At 43.4% G+C, this 24,329-nt stretch overlaps 1 protein-coding gene across 5 annotated transcripts in view; it reads left to right on the plus strand.

The window, feature by feature from the left end:
- Window positions 1–897: 897 nt before the first annotated feature.
- Window positions 898–24,329, plus strand: part of LOC310961875 (tyrosine-protein phosphatase non-receptor type 14-like) — a 39,486-nt gene continuing 16,054 nt past the window's right edge. For 2 of the 5 annotated variants that reach the window (XM_083934154.1, XM_083934158.1), the window contains exons 1-3: window positions 898–1,248; window positions 12,073–12,475; window positions 15,099–15,274. In XM_083934154.1, coding sequence (XP_083790280.1) covers window positions 12,302–12,475; window positions 15,099–15,274 — 350 coding nt within the window. In that variant the 5' untranslated portion in view covers window positions 898–1,248; window positions 12,073–12,301. Of the gene's footprint in view, window positions 1,249–2,269; window positions 2,383–11,783; window positions 11,924–12,072; window positions 12,476–15,098; window positions 15,275–24,329 lie in introns of those variants that run through there. The other 3 variants (XM_083934157.1, XM_083934156.1, XM_083934155.1) reach the window with 3 other exon arrangements.

The following is a 24,329-nucleotide window of genomic DNA, read 5'->3' on the forward strand; positions in this document are numbered from 1 at the left end:
CGTTGTTTCGTCACCGTTGCTTCCTGGTTTATTCTATTTCTGGGTCAAAAGCCACTGCTGCGGAGTGGGGAGCATGCGCAGACGAGAAACACGACAGGATAATTGGGTTACTGAAGCAGTTCTCTAGGTCTGTTAACCGGGGTATGAGATTTTACGCGAGGTATAGTGTTAACATGGTGTTTGAGAAACCGGAGTATGCTCTTAACTCTTTTAAAATGCATGTAAACACACTGACTGTGGAAGTATGATTAAAGTAGTGTCGATCGTCATATTTTTAGATACGATTGTTGAACTATTTGGCTTCATGTGGCACTGAGCAGCTTTCATTGGAATTAATGGGGCTCTGCCTCAAATGCTGTATCCGGTTCTCTTAACACATCCATGAACAGCACCTGTAAAGCCTGCTAATCAAAACGTCATTATTGACCGATGTGTGTAAATGAAAGAAAAGAAAGCACAAAGGCCAAAATGTGAACTATTACTTTTACTAGGTTGTTGTGTTTTTAATGTCTTTGTGCTTTTTTTATAGCCATTCTTTACACAGCTCCAAACGTTTTGTCGTGTGACATCTTAAAACAAAACGTGTTCTTGCGACCCCCTTCTCAACAGTTATGTAGCCTATATGAGTTTCTTTGTCTTATTTTTATCATTTGTAGAGGCAAAAAGATCCAAAAATTCACGGAAAGTCTAAAAAAATCGCCTTACTATCATTTTAATCATTCTCGTGACCCCTTGGGTTAATCTTGCGACCCTTTGCGAGGGACCCGAACCATTGCTTTACACCTCCTGGAAACTAAAGCTCGAGATTCCGATATTCTGTGCGGCCTCTGAATGCAGCGTTTGCTCCTCTCTCCCCATGTCCTGAACGCCTCCATTGGACTACAGGGACCACTACTATAAACATACCAGGAGTCCCTCCGCGAGAAGAACACCACGTCGGAGGACACTTATCCACGGCCGAGCTGGACGACTTGTTTGGAGCAGTTTTAATCACTTTTATGCTCCGCGAAAAAAAACAAAAAAAAAACGGGACAGAAACTTTGGAGTTGAAGCCGCGACTGCACTGAGATTTGCGACTTTTTCTTCTGAACGTTGCGCTCTTTTGAGAGTCTCTTTTGCGCCTTAGCGTCCTACACTGGAATTTACTGAAATAAAAAAAGAAAAACCGACATGAGGATTATCGGTTTGCTGTGAGGTTCAACGCCGTCGAGCTAAGAGGAGAAAACGGCATGTAGCCCAGGATCAAGGGTGAGTTCTCCTGTTGCAAAGAAAAAAAAAAAAGAAATCTCCAGGAGAGTTTTGTTATGTGCGTAATTGTTCCTTAAACGTCTCCGCGTAAGAGGGAAAACTCTTTTTATAGTCTTTGTTCAAATGTAGGCCAAACGGCTGGGCCACGTAGGGCAGGCAGGGGATCCCAAATAGTCTCATGCTAAGCCCCCACCCCCGTCCTCCAACACATAAACATACATTAAAAATACAGACAGAGCTCCAAATCCTCCCCTCCTTTAGTTAGATGTGGACTTGTGCTGGGTGTGAGTGGACTGGAGAACTACTTAATCTGTAGGTCACTGGAAAACAGTTACACCTCCAATCAGCCCAGCCTAAAACATCAATTAAAGACTTAATACTGAAGTTATATTAATACACTTAAGGGACTTTATGCAGCCCTCTCTTGCAGGTCAGGACCCCCCCTTTGGATCCAGTTTGGACATCTCTGTGGGAGGCGATTGAGCACATCCTCAGGCAATGTTTACACCTGGGTGATCTAGGCCAGTACACCTAGAAAATGACAATTACACACTGAAAATAACCCGCTTAATAAGAGGCCTGAGAGCAAAAGCTGTACATGCGCTCATCTCGAAGGTGTTCGCAGTTTTAGGTGATGGGTTAAATGAGCCTGGTGATGATGACATTATCGTTTTCATTTTTTTTTGTCCCCCTGCTCACACACCCTGTGAACACCGTGCATACATGTTTGTGTAAGAGTATGTCAAAGATGTGTTTGGACATGCACCTTGGACTACCACCATTACTGTAAAAAAAAAAAAAATGTGGAAAGGGGGAAGAGTTCTGTAAAGGCAAATATAGCATAGCTGCAGGAGGCGTAGGCCATACACACACACACACACAGACACACACACACACACACACACACACACACACACACACACACACACACACACACACACACACACACACACACACATCTGGCTGTCTTTATAAGCTCGAAGGCATGCTGTGTAAATTATATGGTGCCAGAGCAAGTGGCTTGGGAGTACACACCACTTTTAAAACACTGGTGGAGGATTTAAAGGACCAAAAGTCAGAGTTGTAAGTCGTGCCTTCATCCACCTCGTCGCTTGTTAAAGAGTCGAGACACAAGTGAGAGGGGTTAAATATGTGATATAATGTTTCTGATAACGTCCTCGAAGGCGGCACCATTTGTTGCCCTCCATGTCCATGGAAGTTTTTTAGGCTCTCCTGAAATGTTAACGCCAAGTCCCAAAAATGCATGTTTTGTTTATGTTCAGCATGGTACGATCATAATAGGTGTTTACTGCATGATGCAACGCCTGCACGTAAAAGGAAAAGTGGCCATTGTTTGTGTAGCCAGTGTTCATTTGAGTCTAAAAGCCGTTTGATTGGCGTGTGTGTGGGCAGACACACCTGTAATTTTGGTCAAGTGCTCACGCTGTAACACAAGAAGAGAGGGAGGGAGCAAAAGTTATTGTTGTTATTATAGCAGTTTAACCGAAAGCCGAGAAATGTACAGAGTTCCCTCAAAGTCAACTTGCGGTCTTCTTGTTATCCTGCAGAGGCCATGACCTCTTTCTTAAAATATGAACCAATTCCTGATGAAGTAAAGATGTCAAGTTATTGTGATGCAAAGTGAGAATCTCTTGCATTTTCTTTTAAAGTGGTATGCATCAGACTCTACATCTCCCCATACCCTGATTCTATCCTTTAATATGTGGTTTTGAATGTTAAATGCTTTAGTCTTGACTGACAGAAGTAATGAGCTACGTATTCGATAATCGTTTAATCTTTAAGTCATTTATCAAGCAAAAGTGTTAAAACGTGGTGCTTCCAGCTTCTCAGATGTGAGGTTGGGCTTTCATCATTATATGTTAAAGGAGCTGTTCTCCAAATACTAAGGAAAAAGTGAGCTGACCTCCAACGGCTCTCACGGACCGCTCCCCAATGCATGAAACTCCGAGGTTTTGTCACAGCCTTTGTGTCTGGACAGGCTATCAAAACAAGAGCAAGAAACTGGGATTACAACACACTCCGAGGGAGAGTGACTTCATTCTCTGCTGAGGACGCCATCACTCCACTATATCTTTACATAGAGAATAGCTGTTTACTGCTAGGTCAGTGTTCTGAGTGTCAAGTACAACTCATTTTATATATATATATATTTTTTTAAAAATTGTGATGGGCATTTTCCTCCATTTTCTGTCATAATCAACAAACTAATTGCAAATGTCATTATTTGTGGCCCTTTATGCAAATATCCCCTTTGATTGTGAGTTTAGTTTTTGCTGTGTCAACCAGTTCTAATCATCAAACAAATAAACCTAACCATTAATATCAATGATGCATATAAGGAAAGCACTTAATATTTTTATAACATAAAAAAGGCATACTTATGAGTACAGAATAATATGATATATTGTGCGAGATGGGTTTATGTTTGTTACTGTGATCAGCGACTTGTGTGTGTGTGTGTGTGGTGAGTGTTTTGAGACTTGCAGAGATGCTTTTGTCAGAGTTGTGTAAGTGCACACAACAACAGAGCAGACATCGTGCTGCGACCTGCCCAACTCTCTCACACTCCACCTTAGGCACCTTCCAGGTGCTGCGGGCCAGTTGTCAATCACTGATGGCCCCGCCCCCTCAGGGAAGGTCAGACCCCTCTCGTGATCAGCTCAAAAGTTTAGAAACGTGACTTTTTCCGCAGTGTTGCACATGTACAGGCCTAACTGTGCATGTAACACACATATTTTTGGGGTATTCTGTGAAGAAGCCTGAATGTGATGAAGCAAATTTCTCTTTTCTCTTAATAGAGCATTAAGCAGAGACATTTTCCATTTGATCTCAAGTTTAAAATGTGTGAATTTTCCTTTACTCACAGTCATTATGTGCGTTAGACACAGCCGGATGTGAGCAGTAGCAACCCCAAAGTGTTTCTGCTTTCATAGGCCTGTAAACTTGGTGCTATTGAGTCCCCGTTAGCTTAATGGCCTCTGGGTTCAGCTGTGAGAAAACACTCAGTGGCTTTTTTGGTGATTGAGCAAGTGTGTGTGTGTGTGTGTGTGGAGTTGTGTTTGTGTGTACTGTTGTGCGAGTGTGATGTGGTTCCCAGGAGGAGGGGGCATGGAAAATGTGAACAGCACCGTGGTTTGGCTGGAGCAGACATGGTGGCCGACGGTTGATGGTCCCATGTTTGTGTTGTTGAAATGGAGAGCCGCCGCTATCAAGCCTCACTGTCCATCACCCCATCCCTCCATCCTCCCCTCATTCTCTCCCCGCTCCTCCCCCTTTCCCTTGTCCTGACCAACTGTACCAACATGATAAGAGCCTGAGAAACACTGGCGTCACACCTCTTCTTCCCTTTCTGCCATGTTCTCCATATCCTCACTTATCTTAAGCCTTTTTTTCCCAGTCGGGTACTAGGACACACACACACGCACACGCACACACACACACACACACACACACACACACACACACACACACACACACACACACACACACACACACACACACACACACACACACACACACACACACACACACACACACACACACACACACACACACACACACACACACACACCCACTGGACTCTTTCTCTTAATCATATCTCCTGACTCTCCTTGCCTCCATGTCATCAATCCCCAGATTTCACTGCCACAGGATGAGTCGGCAGCTCTGCGTCACTGTTGGTTTGGAAAACCAGTCTCTGGCCAGTGTTAAGCAGTATCCCTCTTTGATCCTCCCCCCTCTTCATGTTCTAGTGACAGTGTTTAGATGGCTACGCCAGCCTGAAACACTGGGCATTCCCTATCTATTACTGTCAACTGTGGTACAGTGCTGCAGTCTATGGACATGTATTTCTATTATTTTCCTGCAGATCCTTTGCTTTAACAATATTTAGGCGTAGGTATGATGTCAGACATTCACGGTTAATAATGCTGGAAATAAACATTATTTACCTTTTTAATAATAATTACCTTCCCGATACTGATACCTGAGCTTGTGTACCGGACGCTGTATACTGCTAACTTTGTATGGATGGGACATTACTGCTATCATTGTTGTATGGCCTGGCTCAAGATAAACAATAACATACTAGGTATTCACTGATCCAACTTTTTCAGTCCCAATACTGAATACCGTTGGATCAACATCAGGCTGGACTTGAACATTGTTTAATATAATGTAACAAATAAACATGTACATAAAAAAATGGAATTATCTATTATTAAAATTCCAGTATATGATGAATATAAACAGATAATTCAATAAATCAGCCCATGGTCACGATACCTGATCCAGCTGTCTGAGTCAGTATATTGGTCTGATATGAGAATCTGTATTGCTGCATCCCTAATACATACAGACATACAATGTCTCTCATCATCTAGTTTGACATTCAGTCATAACTGAAAAAAAGAACATTAACTTCCTTTCAGGGCTAAATTATGTGGTATTGGACCGGTGCATAGACTCACCATGTACTCGCCTATACCAGCATTTTAGGCAGTACCTGAGACATTCCCCATAAAGGTATTGATTTCAGATTTCTAATTTGTTAGAAAGAAGCTGCTGCACAATATCTGGATGCATGACACAGACCTCAAGAGTTATTTGCTAATATGTTTGAACATCTTGCTCAACACCTACCAAAATGGAGAAAGATACCTCTTTGCACAGAATGATACAAGAATTTACGGTTGCGTACTTTGGGCCAAGTTATTATCTGCAAGTGCATGTTTGAGTTGATCTTTTCAGAGCAATCCTCAGTGTGTGCAATTTTCAAATGGTACATAGTGTTGCACTGACTGATACTAAATAACACAAAAACATGTAAAGATGTGTGAATCTGTTCTCAGTTATACATACACATTTTTTTAAGCTGTGTGTGTGTGTGTGTGTGTGTGTGTGTGTGTGTGTGTGTGTGTGTGTGTGTGTGTGTGTGTGTGTGTGTGTGTGTGTGTGTGTGTGTGTGTGTGTGTGTGTGTGTGTGTGTGTGTGTGTGTGTGTGTGTGTGTGTGTGTGTGTGTGTGTGTGTGTGTGTGTGTGTGTGTGTGTGTGTGTGTGTGTGTGTGTGTGTGTGTGTGTGTGTGTGTGTGTGTGTGTGTGTGTGTGTGTGTGTGTGTGTGTGTGTGTGTGTGTGTGTGTGTGTGTGTGTGTGTGTGTATTAGAGGGGAAACAGGAAAGGAGAGAGTGTGAGTGATTGTGTCCAAGTACGGACAAGGCTCCTTCACTGTCTGGATGTCACCTGAGTGCGAACTGTGTTTGTGACTGTCCCTGTGCTCTCATGTAGTAGACAGAACATGTGTGTTTTTGTGTGTGTTTGTCTCTGAGAGAAAAGAGAGAGCTGGAAAGTGAAAAAGCAGATGCGCTTGTTAGAAACGCACTGTCTGGCCGCCTGGCTCCACCATCTGTTTGCAGCTGCTAATGTTTATGTGTCAAACAGTACTTTTTGTGTGTGTGTGTGTGTGTGTGTGCGCGTGCATGTATGCAGGACAGTGTGTAAACAAGCATACAGTGTATTGAACAGATATTTAAATCAATTCCTGTATGTGAGGAAACAAAGTCTACTGGGTTTTGTTTTTTTAAGCATGAAAGTGCACACACACACACACGCGCACACGCATGCTATCCTCTGGCTCAGACAGAAACACGCACATGACCAGAGTGTCAGATAACAGACGGCCCTGGTGGTGTGTCCTGTTGTCCCCTTGGCACTCAGGGACAACAGTCGCTGCGTATCCTGCATGTTCCTTTACTGTATGTGCTTTTTTTCCCATTTAGCTAAAGATAACACAGATTGTGTTTTACTGCCCAGTGAATTGGGCGGCAAGGTTTGTTCAGTCAGGTCACATCTGATCCGGGGTCAGCCGCCAGTAGCTGCTGTTAATCAGACAGACTATGGCTGTAGGTGTCCAGGACCTCAGAGAGGTATTTCCCCAAAACATCTCACTACCGAGCTTGTCTTAACTCCATGGTTAGCCAGTGGGACAGAAGAGGATCAAAAAAGACTTTTCAGAAAAAAAATCAAACCAAATCTGGCTGTTTGGAGAAGATGTTTTTTTTTAATTATTTTATATTGATATTTTAGCTTTTAGGTCAATCCAAGAAGTGACAATGTTTTTAGACACACACAGTAGAAGAATAGTCAAGTTAGGAGTCTTCGGTGTGGCTGCAGACTCCAATTAGTCAATTCATTGATTAATCAACAATCATTTTCATAGTTAATAGTATAGTTTTATAGTATTTAAGTTATTAATCAAGAAAAATAAAAAGTTGATGTTTCTCTCAGATTTATATAGTTGTAAATGTTTTCCAACTAAATAATAATGGCAACTATTTAGATTGTCCTAACCTTCCTTTTGATCGTAATCAAATACATGTCTTTTGGACTTTTGTGTGGACAAAACAAGCAATTTAAAGAAAAATAAACCAATTCTGATGGATGAACTAAATGACTAAGTGAGAAAATATTCTGCAGATTAATGAAGATAATGAAAATACTCGTTGGTTGCATCCCTTGATTAATCGATTCATCAAAACAAATCCAGCAAAGGCAATATAGGGAATATAATTTGTTTCTTATGTCACAACAAGCATCCTGAGCACAATACCTGTAAACTCTACTTGATTTAAACTCCTAATTTGTACCCAGGCCTGGTTTAGGCTCGTAGACCAAACTGTAAAAAGAGTACGCTGGAGGAAGAGTAGTTACGAGCTGTGAAGCACTTAACCCCTTTGTTTTGCTACAGCGCTCATGTGTAACAGGAGGGGAGGAGGAAGGGGGTTGGTGTTGGTATTTCAGACACAGACTAGCAACAGAGATCAGATTGATTGAGTTACACACGCTACACTTGCGTCCTCAGCTCTTGGCGGCCTGCGTCTAATGGTCTTAGCAGTAGGCAACAAAGTGCTGTTTTGTTCCTGCTATTGTGTGGATGTGAATGGAGCAAAGCGACAGACGGGCTGCCCTGAGAGAGATTGAGCACACCCAGCACCCAGAGTGCAGATGCTCGGGAGTGATTGTTTTTCACAACTTCTCTTTGTGTGTCCGTAATGTAAAAGTAATTATTTAGATAAAGTGAGGAATGAGGTGATTTTCTGCGAGAGTCTCGTTGTCGTTTTTAGCGTGTAATGCTCCATGGTTAGCTGTGGTGTTTGTCTCGGCTTGTTTAGCTTTGGTTACGATTCTCAGGTGGCCTGAATCTGCACGGAGAGATGAGATGACTGGCAAAACATCACACCCTGAGGGGGGAAACCTGTGTCAACATTGTTTTTTAACTGATTTTATATCCGTCAGCTGTTAACACACCGACTCACTGTTCGTTAAAACCTGCTAACATTAGTCACTGTTGCTTACACCTGTCAAGCTCTCCGTTCCCGCACGGCACAGCTTGCAGATTACAATAATAACAGAATTCTTCGTAATTTTTTCAGAAACAGAGATAATGATCCGATTCATAAAATCCAGCCATCATATGAAACTTGGTTACTGGTACCAACCATGTCATGCAAGCTTGTCAGGAAGGGGGAATAATCCTCATTAGGCTACATTTAGGTAAGATGACAACTGAAATATCCCTTCACCTCTGACCTGAAGGTATCTGAATAACAATTTCACTCAATATTCAGGTAGGTGTGAATGGTTGTCTGTCTCTGTTCGTCTCTATGTGCCCTGCGATAGACTGGCGTCCTGTCCAGGGTGTACCCCGCCTCACGCCCGATGTCAGCTGGGACCGGCTCCAGCCCCCCGTGACCCCGACATGGACAAGCGGTTGAAGATGATTGAATGAATTAAAGAATAAAATAAATCAAACAAGTAACTAGATGTGACAGAGTGCAACACAGGTTGTGGTTAAACGTAGGTATATACAATATACAACAATAGGCACCGTGCAGTTTAGTAGCATATTGACAATAAGACATAAGACATATTTGTTTAAATTTGGTCATATTGACATTTTATGATGCAAAAGCACAAAAAAACGCTGACACCAGCAAACAACACTACTCACTTTTGTATATGACTAGTTGGCTCCTGCATGCTAAACATCTTTTATCTTTATTGATTTATTACAAAAATCCCCATCGTCACTCATCACACGGTGCGTCTGCAAACAGTGGTGAAGAAACAGAATACTTGTGGCAATGTGGTTTAAGCAGGCACTGAGAAAAGAAAAAGATCGTCTCTCTTTTTTATTTTCACCTTTTTTGAAAGATGGGCCGGGCTTATATATATTTAGCTAAAGCCTGCTTATCCCGAAAAAGAAAAACAACCCTCTTCCCTTCGCTTCCCTCTCGTTTTTCTCTATGCCACAAAATTACAACGTGCAAATTCATAAACCTATAAGCTGTTTTTGCATGCTGGAAATAAACACGACGGTCGGGAGAGAATGTTGCTGTAGTGCCGTTGAAACAGAAGTTTTTTGTGTGTGTCGAGGAGTGGGATCAGTCCCCAGCTATTGTCTGTCTGTCTGTCTGGCTTTACTCAACCACACACTTCCAACCATGCCACTGATTACTAGTTTAGAGTTGCACTAACTGCTGTCTGGTCCTTTGGCTAACCTCTGAAGAACCTGGTGTGTGTGTGTGTGAGAGAGAGAGAGAGAGAGAGATCCTGTGTGTTTGTGGTGTGTTCTGTTCATGCATGTCTATGTTTGTACACTACGCAGTGAAAGTATGTGTCTTTATTTGTGTCTTTGTGTGTTTATCTGCGTCTGTGGGCTTGTTGACAGTGATCTTGCAGGGCCTGTGTGCTTGGGAACATTTCTCGAGGTATTTCGGGAAAGTTTTACCGCCAACCTGTGATGTCACTTCCCCTAAGCCCAACTAGAGGGGAGGGTTAGAGTGGCAGCTGGGGTCACATGTCCAAAATCTGATTTACTCACGCTCTGTAGCCAATTATTCACTTTCTGTGGCTTTCTCACTCGTTGTGTGTGTGTTGGCATTAACAGCGAAAAAACTATGAGCTGATTGTAGACGACGATGAGGGAGGATTCAGAAGTGAAGAATGTTTTAAGGCTTCCAAAGGGGGCACGGTTGAGACAAGTGGGATTCAAATCGTACCAAACAACACAGCTGTAAGTCAGCACTTTGTAGCTCTTTCATTCAAGACCCGCTCGCCTGTGTCTTTTCTCTCCCGCTCGCTCAGCCTTGTCTCACACACACACACACACACACACACACACACACACACACACACACACACACACACACACACACACACACACACACACACACACACACACACACACACACACACACACACACACACACACAACCACACACACACAACCACACACACACACACACACACACGCACACGCACTTTCCTTCCTTGTGATGCATACTTGTGTCAGGTGTGCTCTGTTTTTCCAGTCAGGGTAGAGAGGAATCTGGGCCGTGGTCCAAGCTGACTATCAACAGCACATTGCCAGAGCCCGGGACAAGAAGCAACACATCCACTCCATCTTTACTCCTCCTCCTTCTCCCTCTCTACTCCTCCCCCCTTTTTTCTCTTCTCCTGATCACTGGAGCATTGTCATGCTGTATTTTGGTCTTTTTTTTATTCTTCCGTTGTATCAATTTTCTTCATTTCTGTTGTGTTTTCCTGTTTTGTCTCTCCATTTTCATGCAAACTCATAATGGGTTGCCAGTTTTGTCAGTGATTTATCTCAGTATTTTTGTATAGAGATGAGGTTGTTTTTTCCCTGCTTTGGAGGTGTGGAGATGTTTTTTTGCCTTTGTGGTGTAGTTCCTGTCTAACAGGGCTACAAAGTGGCCACCACCCTTAAAATGACATTGCTTTTACCTATGTGAACTAATTCCACTCTGCAAAACCAGTCCGGATTTTAACCTGGGTGAAAAGTGTTCTTAGGTTTGCCTCTACGTTGCCCACTATAGCAAATATTTGTGACAAAATATAGTAAATATACTTCTTATTGTGTGTACTTTACTTCAAAGCTTTGTCCTCATCATAGACATGAAAGCTAAGAACTGATGACTAACCCAGAGATGTGTTCAAAGTGTTCCCCAAAGACCTGTCTCAACCTTAAAGTGTGTGTGTGTGTGTGTGTGTGTGTGTGTGTGTGTGTTTGTGTGTGTGTGTGTGTGTGTGTGTGGTAGTAATTAACAGTTTTATGAGTTTCTTTTCGACAACATGGATCGACATTTCCTGTTTTGTGGCCGTAGTTGACAAGCAGCTTGTCTGGCGAAAGCATCTGTGCCACCACCGCATGTGTGTGATCTTACACACTACAACACTGTACGCTTCAATGTTTGGCACTGTGCTGCTGTTGGGGTAGAGAGATTGTGAGGGGGGAGGGGAGGGGGGGGATAAAAAGGAATGGAAAGGTCTCCCACACAGGCAGATATGAGAGTTAGAAGCTCCATTAGTTCCTCAAAGCCAGCTGCTGGGTTCAGATGGATGTCTGCGCTCGGGTGTTTGATGTCCATTCATCCATAGCCTTACATCTCTGCCTCTGTCTCTCTCAGATTTGCCCGACGCTGGGCCTCATGGGGCTGGAGAGAGCGCAGCTGCCATAACTATAGCATAAAGCTATCTGCTACCGTGCGATTCCTGCCTCTGCTAACATCATAGCACTGCTGTTGCTGGTGGTTCTGCTAGCCTCGTGGGTTTTTTGTTTCTGCTTGTTTGTGAGAGGTAAGCAGGATGATAATATGGGGGAATGTTTGATAGGAAGACGTAGTAGTAGTGTAGTTTTTGCATTCTTGTGGGCTAAAATGTGGCAGTTTGAAAAGGATCCACAAAACTCTCTGACTAATCCATCTCTTTTTCATCTCTCCCTGCAGTCACCCGTTCATCACCCCCCTCCTAACTGTCCTCCTCCTCCTCTCCGGACATCTTTGGGAATGGGCCAGTGCCTTGCCAGGGGGCATCTTTCCACCCAGTGGTGTGGCTGGCGTCGTGCGAGAGTGAGGAGGGCAGCGGCCAGGTCATAGAACCTGTCCACCCCTCTGTCCCCTTGCTTGCTTCCAAGTGACTTTTGACCTTCAACCCAGCCGTGACCTCCAGCCAGCCATGCCCTTCCGGCTGAAACTGCGGCGCACGCGGCGCTATAACGTCCTGAGCAAGAACTACTTTGTGACGCGGATTCGCCTGCTGGACAGCAATGTGATTGAATGCACCCTGTCAGTGGAGAGTACGGGACAAGAATGTCTGGAGGCGGTGGCCCAAAGACTGGAGCTACGAGAGGTGAGTGGGAGTCTTTTATAAGTGATTCATGTACATGCTCGGGCTAGGCTTGACATTTTCAAAGAGTTTTATTAGAGCTAAGCAAAAGCAATCTGTACATGTTGTAAATGTGGTTTTTACAATTTCTCTTAAAAATGTCTTTATTCTGACACATAAAGGCAAGATAAGCAGCCTCATCAAGGTTTTAATGAAGAGTTTGTGCTGTTTTATATGTTTTCACAAGGAAACACTCAGAGGCACACGTTGACATTTTAGGGCATAGGGATCTAATTGTAAAGATGTAAATATACTGTAGTACATTTTCTGGAAAATCAATTGGATAAAAAGCAGAGAATAATGTAATTTTTTGTGTGCCAATCCAGCAGAAGAAATCCTGTGATACATCAAAGTACTTCATCACCTTGTTGCAAAAACATCGGAAAATCCAATATTGCCATAAACAGTGGTGCTTTTAGATGTAAAAACATTATCCACGATACCCTTATCAAGAATTATTAAGAGAAGAGTGTATGGCAAAATTTCTGATAAATGACAAATTCACATTGTCTCCCAAAACATAATATACATATAGACATAATGGACACAATATCAAATGGTGATCACCCATATCAAGGAAAATACCCAACACTTTCACACATTTATGAATGCATTCTCAGATTGTGTGTGTGTGTGTGTGTGTGTGTGTGTGTGTCTGTCTATCTGTCTGTCTGTCTGACGGCCACACATCTCTCCTCACGCCCTGTGTGCATCTCCCTGCCGTCTGCTGTCCCTCTCCTGCAGGGTCCTTGTCTGTCTCTAACGCAGCGTGGCTATCTCTGTCTCTTCTCTGCAGAAGAAAGAGATACTGCTCATCTCCCTGTCACCCCTCCTGTCCATGCGTTGTGTGTTTTCTCTCATCCCTTTCTTTCTCCTCCCTAATTTTCTTTACAATTCCTTCGCTAAGGTTGAGCTCAAACAGGTATGAGCTTTGCATGGGGCTTATTGTGCGCGAGGGCAGTTTGTTCACAGATCGGAGAAAGACTGTGTCTGTTGACAACTGATTGAGTTTGACGGATTTGTGTGTTCACCTGCGTGTCCGTGCCAGCTGGAGCTGCTGACAAAGTGAGAGAGAGGGGTGGTGTACTTGTGCGTACTCACATAGTGTCGTGGTATTTGCCAGGTGTCAGTGATGTTATAAATAAGGTGGTGACGCCTCAGCTCCAGCCGCTGTCTGCCCCCATGCTTGCATGCCATGTCAGTACTCTAAATTTTCACCTTTATTGCTGTACCTGAAAGTGTGTGTGTGTGTGTGTGTGTGAGTGCCATATCACACACACACACACACACACACACACACACACACACACACACACACACACGCACACATGCACGTACACAAACACACACACACACACACACACACACACACACACACACACATACACACACACACACACACACACACACACACACACCAGTTGAAACGTCATTATATTGTTCTTAATTACATGGTTGTCCATTAGTAGCCTGGGGGCTATATCTGTAAAAAGCAAAAGGTTTGTCAAACATATTGTGATCTTTATTAAGGTGAAAAGCTCTGATGCAGGTCAGGTGCCTGTTTCACAAAAGCTGCTTACACACGGATCATAAACAGCAGCCGTGTCAAGTTTCACCAACCACTGTCTCTCCCAAATCGCAGGTAAAATTTGCAAGTCTTGCAGGACCCTTGTATGCCTGTGCATGGGTTTCAAGTCTGGTGTTTGATTTGACGAGTGAAACGTGTCAAAACGAACGTGACCGGAAATGATCTTGTGTTGCAAACAGCAGGATATTGAAACCTGCCCCATAGCATCCACAATTTATAGCTTACATCTAGACTGTCAGAAACATAAAATGTCAAGAAACCATCCCAAAGCAAATCAGTATTCTTAGTCCAAGCCCAGGTCTAAACTAGTTACAGCAGTTGTTTGAAACCGTGTTGTAATCGGTACAGCCTGTTTTAGATAAAGTGTTTCACTTGAAAAGGCCTGTGTCGTTATCTGTGACTGTTGTTTCTGCTGTTTATTCAGCTGAATTGTGTTTCAAATAGCACATAAATCTCTAGATAAAATAAGCGGCAAGAGACTTAGTTTTCATTTGGATTTAGTGAGATAGGATCATTGCCTGCTTCCTTTCTCCCAGGGTAATCTTACTGGCAATGGCTCCAGTCTAATATTTATGTTGAGTAGAGTTACGCTGCTGGTTTGATCAGATTTGAAGGAGAAATATGTCCTTATTGTATTTCAGCTGCTTGTTAATCTCCTCTCTGCTCTGCTCATTTGCTCCCAATATTTCTCAACCAATTTCCTATTTCCCTCCTGAACCCATTTCTCTCCATCTCTACAAAGCCCTATGTCCCATCCCAGTATTTTGTCTCTCCCATTTACCGCCATTTCCTCTGTCTCCCTCCTGTCTCGCCGTGTTATTTATTACGCCTCTTTATCTCTCTCCGTCCAGCTTACGCAACTCATCTTTTTTTTGCTTCCTCTTCATCCCACCTCCACTCTCTTCTTTCCTTTCCTTCTCGTCGTGTTTCCATCATCTCCATCCCCTGATCTTGTGCACCCCACTGACCTCCTTCCTCTTTCTCTCCCCCTGACTCCAGACCCATTACTTTGGGCTGTGGTTCCAAGGAAAGACCCAGGCCCCGGCCCATCGCTGGGTAGAGCTGGAGAAACCCCTCAAGAAGCAGCTGGACAAGTTTGGCAATGAGCCGCTGCTCTTCTTCGGAGTTATGTTCTACGTGCCCAATGTTTCCCGGCTGGAGCAAGAAGCCACCAGGTAAAGCTTTTCCTAATGCCACGTACGGTTTGTCCAGCACATGTTATTTGATATATAACCTTGTCTACCAGTGCCATCTAATTTTCATCTTTAGTATAAAAAGAATAGACCTTTCCTTTGGCTCCATAAACAGCCAAATATCAGGTGGTAAAGAGGAATAAAGAGGTGTTCCAGTAAACAAAAAATGTATGGTTGCGTGGGAAATCACATACCATGCACTACATAGTGTAAATAAACAGTAGTATATCTTTTCGGCCTCATTGAGCTGTAATTACCACGTCACTTCTTGAGAGCTGTAACCATGGTAAACGGTGCCATTTTCAGCTCTGCCGGCACCGCCAGATAATGTTAAAATTTCTGGAAAAGGTAAGCAACTCGTCCAACAGTCAAAATGACAAGGTGACAAATCACTGTATTTTTAATATCTAGAAATGTAAATTAAACTTTTATTGACAATACAGTGCTGCTTTGGTTGCTCTCATTACCCCCATTGCATCGTTGGATATTTATGATGCTGTTGTGTCCAGTGCATACTGTTCTGTAGGTTTGGGACATACTTAGAAAAAATCTCACCTACAATTTTCGCCAACTCAATATTACTACCAGATAGATTGCCACGGTAACAGATGGCACAGGAAGAAAATGAATCTTGGGGTTCATTGACACCTGGTCACAGATGTTCTGAGTGTTTCAGCAGTCTGTCCACTGATGGCTGTTTCAGACGACCAATCAGAATTGAGAAGGCGGGATTATGAATGAGGCTATCATCTCTCTACTTAGCTCGCTGCTTACATTCATGAAAAATAATGGCTGAAAAATGGCAAGAAGCATGGATTTGGAATTTGACATACACAAGATTTATGTCATTTCAGTCGAATTAACAAGTATTGTCTGTGTGTGTCTGTTTGTGTGTGCGTGTGTGCGTGTGAGAATGACTGACTTAGTGAGTGAGAAGGAGTGTGAATGAGCACTCTTAGCTAGCTGTGAAGAGGGCATCCAGAGGTCAGTGTGTAGTGGACAGTCTGCCCTCTCAGATTTCTTCTCTTGCACAGACACACACTCTGCAGGTCTGCCTCGCACTTAGCTGGTGAATTTGCGGCTCCTGCTTCGCTGGATGTGGGAAAGGTCGATTGCAGGTCACAGCTTGACGTTTTGACGCTAGAGTTAGTTTTAAGGTGTGTGTGTGTGAGTGAGTGTGTTAACTGTTTACGCTGTTGAATTTCCTCCTTTTGATGAGGGGGCAGGAAAGGGCACGCTGTTTTTGTGCTTACATAGAAAATAATGAAATCATCATGTGTCAGTGACCGCCCTGATACCCTCTGTGTGTGTGTGTGTGTGTGTGTGTGTGTGTGTGTGTGTGTGTGTGTGTGTGTGTGTGTGTGTGTGTGTGTGTGTGTGTGTGTGTGTGTGTGTGTGTGTGTGTGTGTGTGTGTGTGTGTGTGTGTGTGTGTGTGTGTGTGTGTGTGTGTGTGTGTGTGTGTGTGTGTGTGTGTGTGTGTGTGTGTGTGTGTGTGTGTGTGTGTGTGTGTGTGTGTGTGTGTGTGTGCGTGCGTGTGCGTGTGCGTGTGCTTCTGTGTCATACAGAAGCCGGGATTATCTCTGGTAAAAATGGATAGTATTCCAGGAAACCCCTGTGTTTTTATGATGTGTGTATGGGGTTGAAGGGGTTATGGTGGGGCCTTAGGAGCAATTTATTGAACAATGGCCACCTCTTTTTCTCAAGCCCTCTCTCGTTCTCATGCAGTCCTTTTTATCAAGAGCAGATCTCCACACATTTTCACTCTTTCTTTTCGTCTCTTCATCCTCTTTTTTCTCTCTCCCCTCTTTCTCTTTTTGTGTGTGTCAGGAATGTTGGCACAGCCGTCCAGCGTAGGAGGCGGACCACACATTCCTCCCAGCAGAAGTGCTGGGGGTAAAGGGGGGTGGGGGGTTTACAACACACACACACACACACACACACACACACACATGCACACACACGCACACACACCTCTCGCAGATTCCCCCCTAGAATCCTCTCTGAAGCCAGCTGCAGCCCTGTCAGAAGAGTTAGTTAGTCACAATACACCACATTGTGCAAAGTGCAAACGCACTCCCTGAGGCGAGCTTTTCTAAAAGCCCCGACCCCTTTTTTCTTTGCATCAAGACAAAGTTCAAAACGCACTATTTTTTATTACCCAGGCCTAATGAAAGGTTTAAAAAAAGCATTATTATTTGCTCTTATACTGTCTGTACTTTGAGAACATCAATCAGCGAGGGAATGATAACAGTTACAGCTGACAGCCCTCTGTTTTAAAACGTAGACAATTGATTGAGTTTAGGTAGATTTTATGTCAGATCCAGTGAAGCAGATCTTTGTTTTATCTACACACCTGGTCTGATGAAGAGGATAAGGGCAGGATTAGGAGAAAGATTGACGGAGTCAAAGAGTAAGACAGCTGAGGACAGAGTAAGTAAAAGTTGGCTTTGGGTTTGTACCTTGTTATTTATGCCCACTGTTTCTGCTGGAACCTAAACATATTTGTGTCCACATAGAAAAGTATGTTTGTGCTGGTGTGTAAAGACAGAGTAGTGCTGAGAGTGGATTTGGTTTTTGGGATGCTAGTGTTTTGATTTTTTTTTTTTTTACAAAACCCCTTCACAGGAAAGTTACTTTTAAAATGTAAATGTTACATCATACTTTGTTTCTGACCTTAAAATGTTTGTAGTTAGTCACCAACTGAGATAAAGTCCACTGGTTTAATATGTTTTTTTTCCTGTTCATTTTAACAACAATTAAAATTGAAGAAAAGAAAAGACATAATTCTTTGTTTTATAAACAACTGAATCTCAACTTGTAGCCAGACACCAGACAGAGTGTTGACCCTGCCTCCTCTGAGTAAATGAGATTTACTGAGAAAGTAATGTGAGTTTTATAATGTGGTCAGGTCTTTGAAGTTCAGTGTTTGACTGATGTGTAACCTGATACTAGATCTCCCTCTCTTCCCGTCCAGCCATTCATCTGTTTCTCCTTCCCTCTCTTCCTCCCTGCATGCAGCTGTGAAAATTACTTAAAGCAGGGGCTAAAGTGAGGTGTGTGTGTGTGTGTGTGTGTGTGTGTGTGTGTGTGTGTGTGTGTGTGTGTGTGTGTGTGTGTGTGTGTGTGTGTGTGTGTGTGTGTGTGTGTGTGTGTGTGTGTGTGTGTGTGTGTGTGTGTGTGTGTGTGTGTGTGTGTGTGTGTGTGTGTGTGTGTGTGTGTGTGTGTGTGTGTGTGTGTGTGTGTGTGTGTGTGTGTGTGTGTGTGTGTGTGTGTGTGTGTGTGTGTGTGTGTGTGTGTGTGTGTGTGTGTGTGTGTGTGTGTGTGTGTGTCCACATATTCACACCAATAATCCAATTATTAAGCAATTAAGGCAGTAATGCAAGAAAGCTGGAGGCCATGTAAACACTGTTCTTCATTATGTAAATAGAATTGGGCTCATAGTTGCAGTTATTACTCGAGGTACAGTATGTGGAGTTCTACAAATATTGCTAGATTATGTAGTTGTATAAAAGTTGTACTGTGGGGTGGCCCCAGTGGCACAGTGATTAGAGCAGTCGCCCCCATGTGAAGAGGCTGAAGGTCCTCGAGGCAGCGGCCGCGGGTTCGACTCCAACCTGCATCCCTTTGCTGCAAAAGAAAAGTTTTACTGTGTTTTGCAACACACATTTTAATCCAATTGAGTGACAGGACACTTCAAATATATTTTTGCAGGTAAGACATGTCATTCGTTTCTTTCTCTAAAATATAAAGCAAACTTTCTGTGCTTGGAAGATTATCCTTACCAAACATCTTTTACATGCTCTACAGTGTTGAAGCCAGGCGCGTCGCTAGCTAGTGAAAACATCCGGGGCTATAGCCCAGAAGTTAGTCGTTTTCAGACGGGGGTAGAAATTTTTGAAATTGCGCTGATGAACATGCAATTGTGACGTAGTTTGAGAAGGAAAGACCAGTTGTCGTGTGTGACTCCCGTCGGGACAGGCCTACTGAGTAGGCTAATGTTTATGTTAAGGTTAGGAAAGGTCACCACAGACCCCAGCAGCCAGAAAGAGACACTAGAACAGTCTACAGCCTCAGAAACACTGACATGCACCGACCCGATGTCAAGTGAACTGGGTTGAATCCACTGCAGGTCTCCTGAAACTGTGCAAACCAGAAGACATCACTGCTCCGACGGACGTTTTCTCTCCTGACCGGTGTACGGGTTTAACCCGTTAACTGGACACTTTCAGCTGAAAGCGTCGGCGGTTGCCATAGTGACGGCAGATGTGTAGCTGTCCTTGTGAATGCCTCTATGCTTAGTTTTTCATTACACCTACCCGATAAGTCTTTATAGGTTTGTCTGAGAAAATGTGTCAGTATGTTGCTTGTTGTTACGGTAAACAGGAGGAGGGAGTTCACTCACATTACTGGTTATAACCATATAGGTGTGTGTGTGTGTGTGTGAGAGATCCAAAATCGGTTGCAACGGGTTTGACCCCTGACCTGCTTCTTGTATTAATCCCAGACTACCTCCTATGAATCACTCACAAAAGGATATCCTGTATCACCCCCTTTCTTATTTCTATCTGAAAATCACCACTTTTGATTTTATCCATCCATCCACACACACACACACATGCACACACCACATACGCATCTTACAGAATGTGTGTTTGTTTGAAACCTTCTGTTCCCTCTGTCTCACTGATAGGGGCAAAGTGGCCCAGAGAGAGAAAGTGAGGAACCTAAACAGAGAGCTGTTGACCGTAGCGAGGCCAGCTGGCCTCAGCAGCCCCCAAGGCTAACTGCACCAACAGCCTTGAAATCCTAGCATTGTTCAGCTAGTTATCACACACACACACACACACACACACACACACACACACACACACACACACACACACACACACACACACACACACACACACACACACACACACACACACACACACACACACACACACACACACACGCACAGCTGTACTCAGTTGTGCCCCTTGCTGATTCAACACATTTCAAAGTGAAATCCTCCTGCCTCCCACACAAGCCGTCTGGACCCATCCAGGGTTGAGGGGGTGGTCAGGGTCATACCACTGCAGAGGTGGAGTGGGTGGAGGAGGGGTTGAAGCATATGTAGACACACTTACACACACATTCATGCATGCATGCACATATGCTCGCAGGCTTGTTGTCCAGGCCTCTTGGACATCTGGCAGCATGTCTTGAGCGGGGCTTGAACATGCGTGGGCATATAAAGGGCTCTTTGTGCCTGTGCGGCTGCCTGGAGTGCCAGCAGAGCACTCTGCCATGGTGGAAGTCACAAGTAACTCTCAGTGAGGAAAGCTCTACCTCATGTCTGATGTGTGTATTCACCTGTTATTACAGCATAGTGATGTCATTCTGACATCCATGCCAGGTGTGTGTTAAGTGTAGGCTTACGACTGGCAGCCTATGTGAACGGAACATGATTGAGTTGTTAATCAAGGTATATTATTTTGTTTTCCCTTGCTCTCATTCAAAGGATAGATTCATCAAACGTACATAAACACACATTATCTCACTTATCTCTAGTGGTATCAGATATTTTAGCTTTTATTAGCCCAGGTTTTTGTGACACTTGTTGGAGGTTTATGATCCCATCCCAATACAACAAAGGTAAATGGAGTTTTAGTGCTGAAAAATGACTAAGAGCCACATGTCCCTCCAGAGGCAGTGTTTCCATTACTGTGGATAATCCACAGACCTCACTGTCAACAGTTTTCAGCTCCTACCAAATAAATAGTCCCATAAAAAGACATTTGACATAGTGGTCTGTAGATCATCCAGTGTAATAGGGACACTTTTTCTGGAAAGATATGTATTTTTTTCATGTTTATAGCAGAGGCGAAGACCTTTAATAGGAGTAAACTGAGTTAGAGAATAGCAGCTGTAACCTTATCTTTATCTTGTGATCATCGTCTGTAAAGTATCAACAAATTCAGGACAGGTTCTTTTTTACTTTTGAAATATTGAGACATGAACTTTGAGTAGTTTCTGAATGTATATCTCACTGTAATTGAAACATTTTCCAGGCACCCGTTGATGTTGTTTTAAGCCTTACTTTGTTACTCAAGGCTTTACATTGAACTCACATTGAACTTACAGTGAATGGTTATTATCAGAACTGGACAATAAACGTTTTACCAGCGTTATGAATCTTCTCGCAATTTAAAAGACACTACGACTAAACAGGACAAACACATCAGAAGCCAATACGGGAAAGGATAAACATGGACTAACTAGTATTTGAGGTAAATCTGATCATTTATCTTGCCAGTGATTAAACCAGAGGGCTTAAATTATATATATATATATATATACATGTATACATCCCTAGATATGCTGCTATACAGAGAATTGTGTTCAATGGGTTTTTATTTTTCAGACTTTCTCCTCATTTTCGTATTTTTCTTTTGAATTACTGGATGATTTTACCACTTTCGGGCTTTGAAAAGTATTCAAGTAAAACAAACAAGACAAGGAAAAATCAACCTTTGGTTGAACTTGGCACAACCTGTAGATGCATGCGACTTATGTACGGGATTCACAAGTAGACAAAGGTTTGTTTTTAAAGTCAAAAGCCTTAAAAGGTTTGTTCTGTGGCTGTTTTGTGTAATTTGGGCTCTCTGGAGAAGCACTCTGAGACTTCTTTTTACTGCTTTTCACCGTCACGCTTTCGCTTGTTCATAGTTATTACAACAGTTTACCGTCCGCCTCTCCACCGCTGGCCTTGCATATATATAAACACCATCATGTTGTTACCATTGAACCTCAGAATGGGAACCAACCACTGTCAACCTCAACATTTCCCCAGACCCCATACGGAGAGCTCTGGGAAAACATGGAGAGTTTGTAAAAACAAAGTCCGCAATCATTTGAAGGGTTTTGTGTCCCACGTGGCTCCTCCCCCTCCAGACCGCATCAAGCCCCTCCCCCCGCTGCAGCTGCGGCAGTTGGGGTTGGCTAATTAGTGGGTTGCCACGGGAACGGAATGGCAGTTTAGCCAACGGGTGTAATGACAGGGTGAGGGAGGAGGGCGGGGTCAGATTATAGGCCTGGGAGTATGCTGAGTGGAGCTCAAAAAAGAAAAGAAGAAGCAGAGGGGGGAGCGAATGTGAAGAAGAATATGAACATGAAAGATGTAAAGAACATAAAGAAGGGCATGAAACTCTGAAACTATGAGGGCAAATTAATAGTTTAGAGGAAGCTAAACAGTGAAGAACTGGGGAGAGTTGGCACTTTACAACTGAGAACACAGATGAGGGGAGAAAATTTAAGAACCGAGGAACTAACTCAAATGTATGTGTGTGTTTGAGTGTGAAAGAGAGGGAGACTGAGTGAATGACTAAGCATGTATAGCTCAGTGGTTTCCACATAGAAGTTTGTGTACTCTGGCACAGTCTGTCTAATATACGCTTCCACTCACAGCTCTTTCTGACTGTGTGTGTACGTCAGGAAAGCTGTCTCACTCACAGCCCACATTGGAAAGACTCAGCCAGTGGTCACCATGGCGACAAACAGGAAACGGTGTGCGAGTTTTTACGCAGCTGAGCCCCGTCGCCCTGACAATTCTCTCTTTCCTCCTGTGTGGGCACTCCATTCTTCAAAAGACAAACATCTAGTTGGACTGCGGCTAAAAGTGGACAAAGGGAGCTCAGAGACTTAAGGAGCTCTGTGTATTTCGGCCTTTTGGTTTTGGGACTTTTTACCACTTTATGTGAAGGCTGCAAGTGAGCTCAACAATCTGAACTGTGTCATCATATCAGCTTACACTTGGCAAAACCACCACTGCCCAAAACCACAGTGCACCAAGTCCCCAGTTTGCCTCACACTCTAAAAAGCAATTGTAATACTCCCCTTTTGTCAGGCTTGTGTTGGTCCTCCCTAAGATTAAACTCAGTCCTTATTAGCGTCAGTTCCATGTAACATACTCGCTGTTATCCGGAAATTTACAGACTTATAAAATCATATTGTTTAGCCCCTACTGGTATACATTTGGCATTCCTCTCAAGTCAAAAATGAGTCACTAGTATTTCAAATAGAGGTGATTCACTCATTCCTCACTTGGATTCTGCAACAGGCTGCTCTGGCATTGTTTTAAAGGGCTAACACAGTTGCCAATACTGTCTTTTTCTGTTTCACAAACCAGATGCAGAAGAATACATCTCTTTGTGGTGTCTGTTTGGATGTTTGCAATCCTATCCTAACTAAGTTACTAATGTGCAACGCCTCAAGCACAGCTCTGCTTACTTTCTTTGGATAAATGTGCTGAACTGAAACCCTTCATGTTTTCCAACTGGATTTTATATATGTGGTGTTCAGAGACAGTGTGGCTAGTTGGAAAAATAACATTAACCACCAACCAAATTCTGGTGAGTTTCTTAAAGCTAATAAGAGTGTCTGTGCTACCACCCACCTAGTCAGATGTTTTGTACAGTTTAACTTGTAGAAAGTCTGTGGTATGAAGTCCAAGTAACACTAATGCCTGGTTTCCACTGCATGGGTCGGCTCGACTCAACTCACTTTTGGTACCAGGTGCTAATCTCTATTTTGCTTTCCACTCTGGGTAGTACCCACTCAGTGTATGCGGGATTCTCAACTGATTGCCATAGCGACAGTGCATGAAACAGCTTTGATTACATCTTCAATGTGACACTCTCTAAATCCTTTCATTGGCAACGTTGTCTGCACAAAAAAAAAAAACTGCGGTCGCTATTTGCAGGTTTGTGCTGGATGTCCCGTGTCGCACTAGTGGCGGTTCTGTGACCACTCATAGTCTGCGGTGTTTGAACACCTTCTAGTATCGGCTCAGCTCGCTTGGATCCTCGACCGAGGTGGTACCAAGAAATCACCTGGTACTGTCCGCAAGTTTTTCTAACGTAGAACGAAAAAAGAGCGAGTTGAGTCGAGTAAAGCAGCTCTGTGAGGCCTGTACCTAGACACAGCTCAATGCCAATGCCAGTGCGCTAACATGGATTTGGTCATTAAGTGTTGGCCAAATTGCTATTTTGACCTGAT

The sequence above is a fragment of the Echiichthys vipera genome (assembly GCF_963691815.1).
Source record: "Echiichthys vipera genome assembly, chromosome: 19".
Classification (NCBI taxonomy): Eukaryota; Metazoa; Chordata; class Actinopteri; order Perciformes; family Trachinidae; genus Echiichthys; species Echiichthys vipera.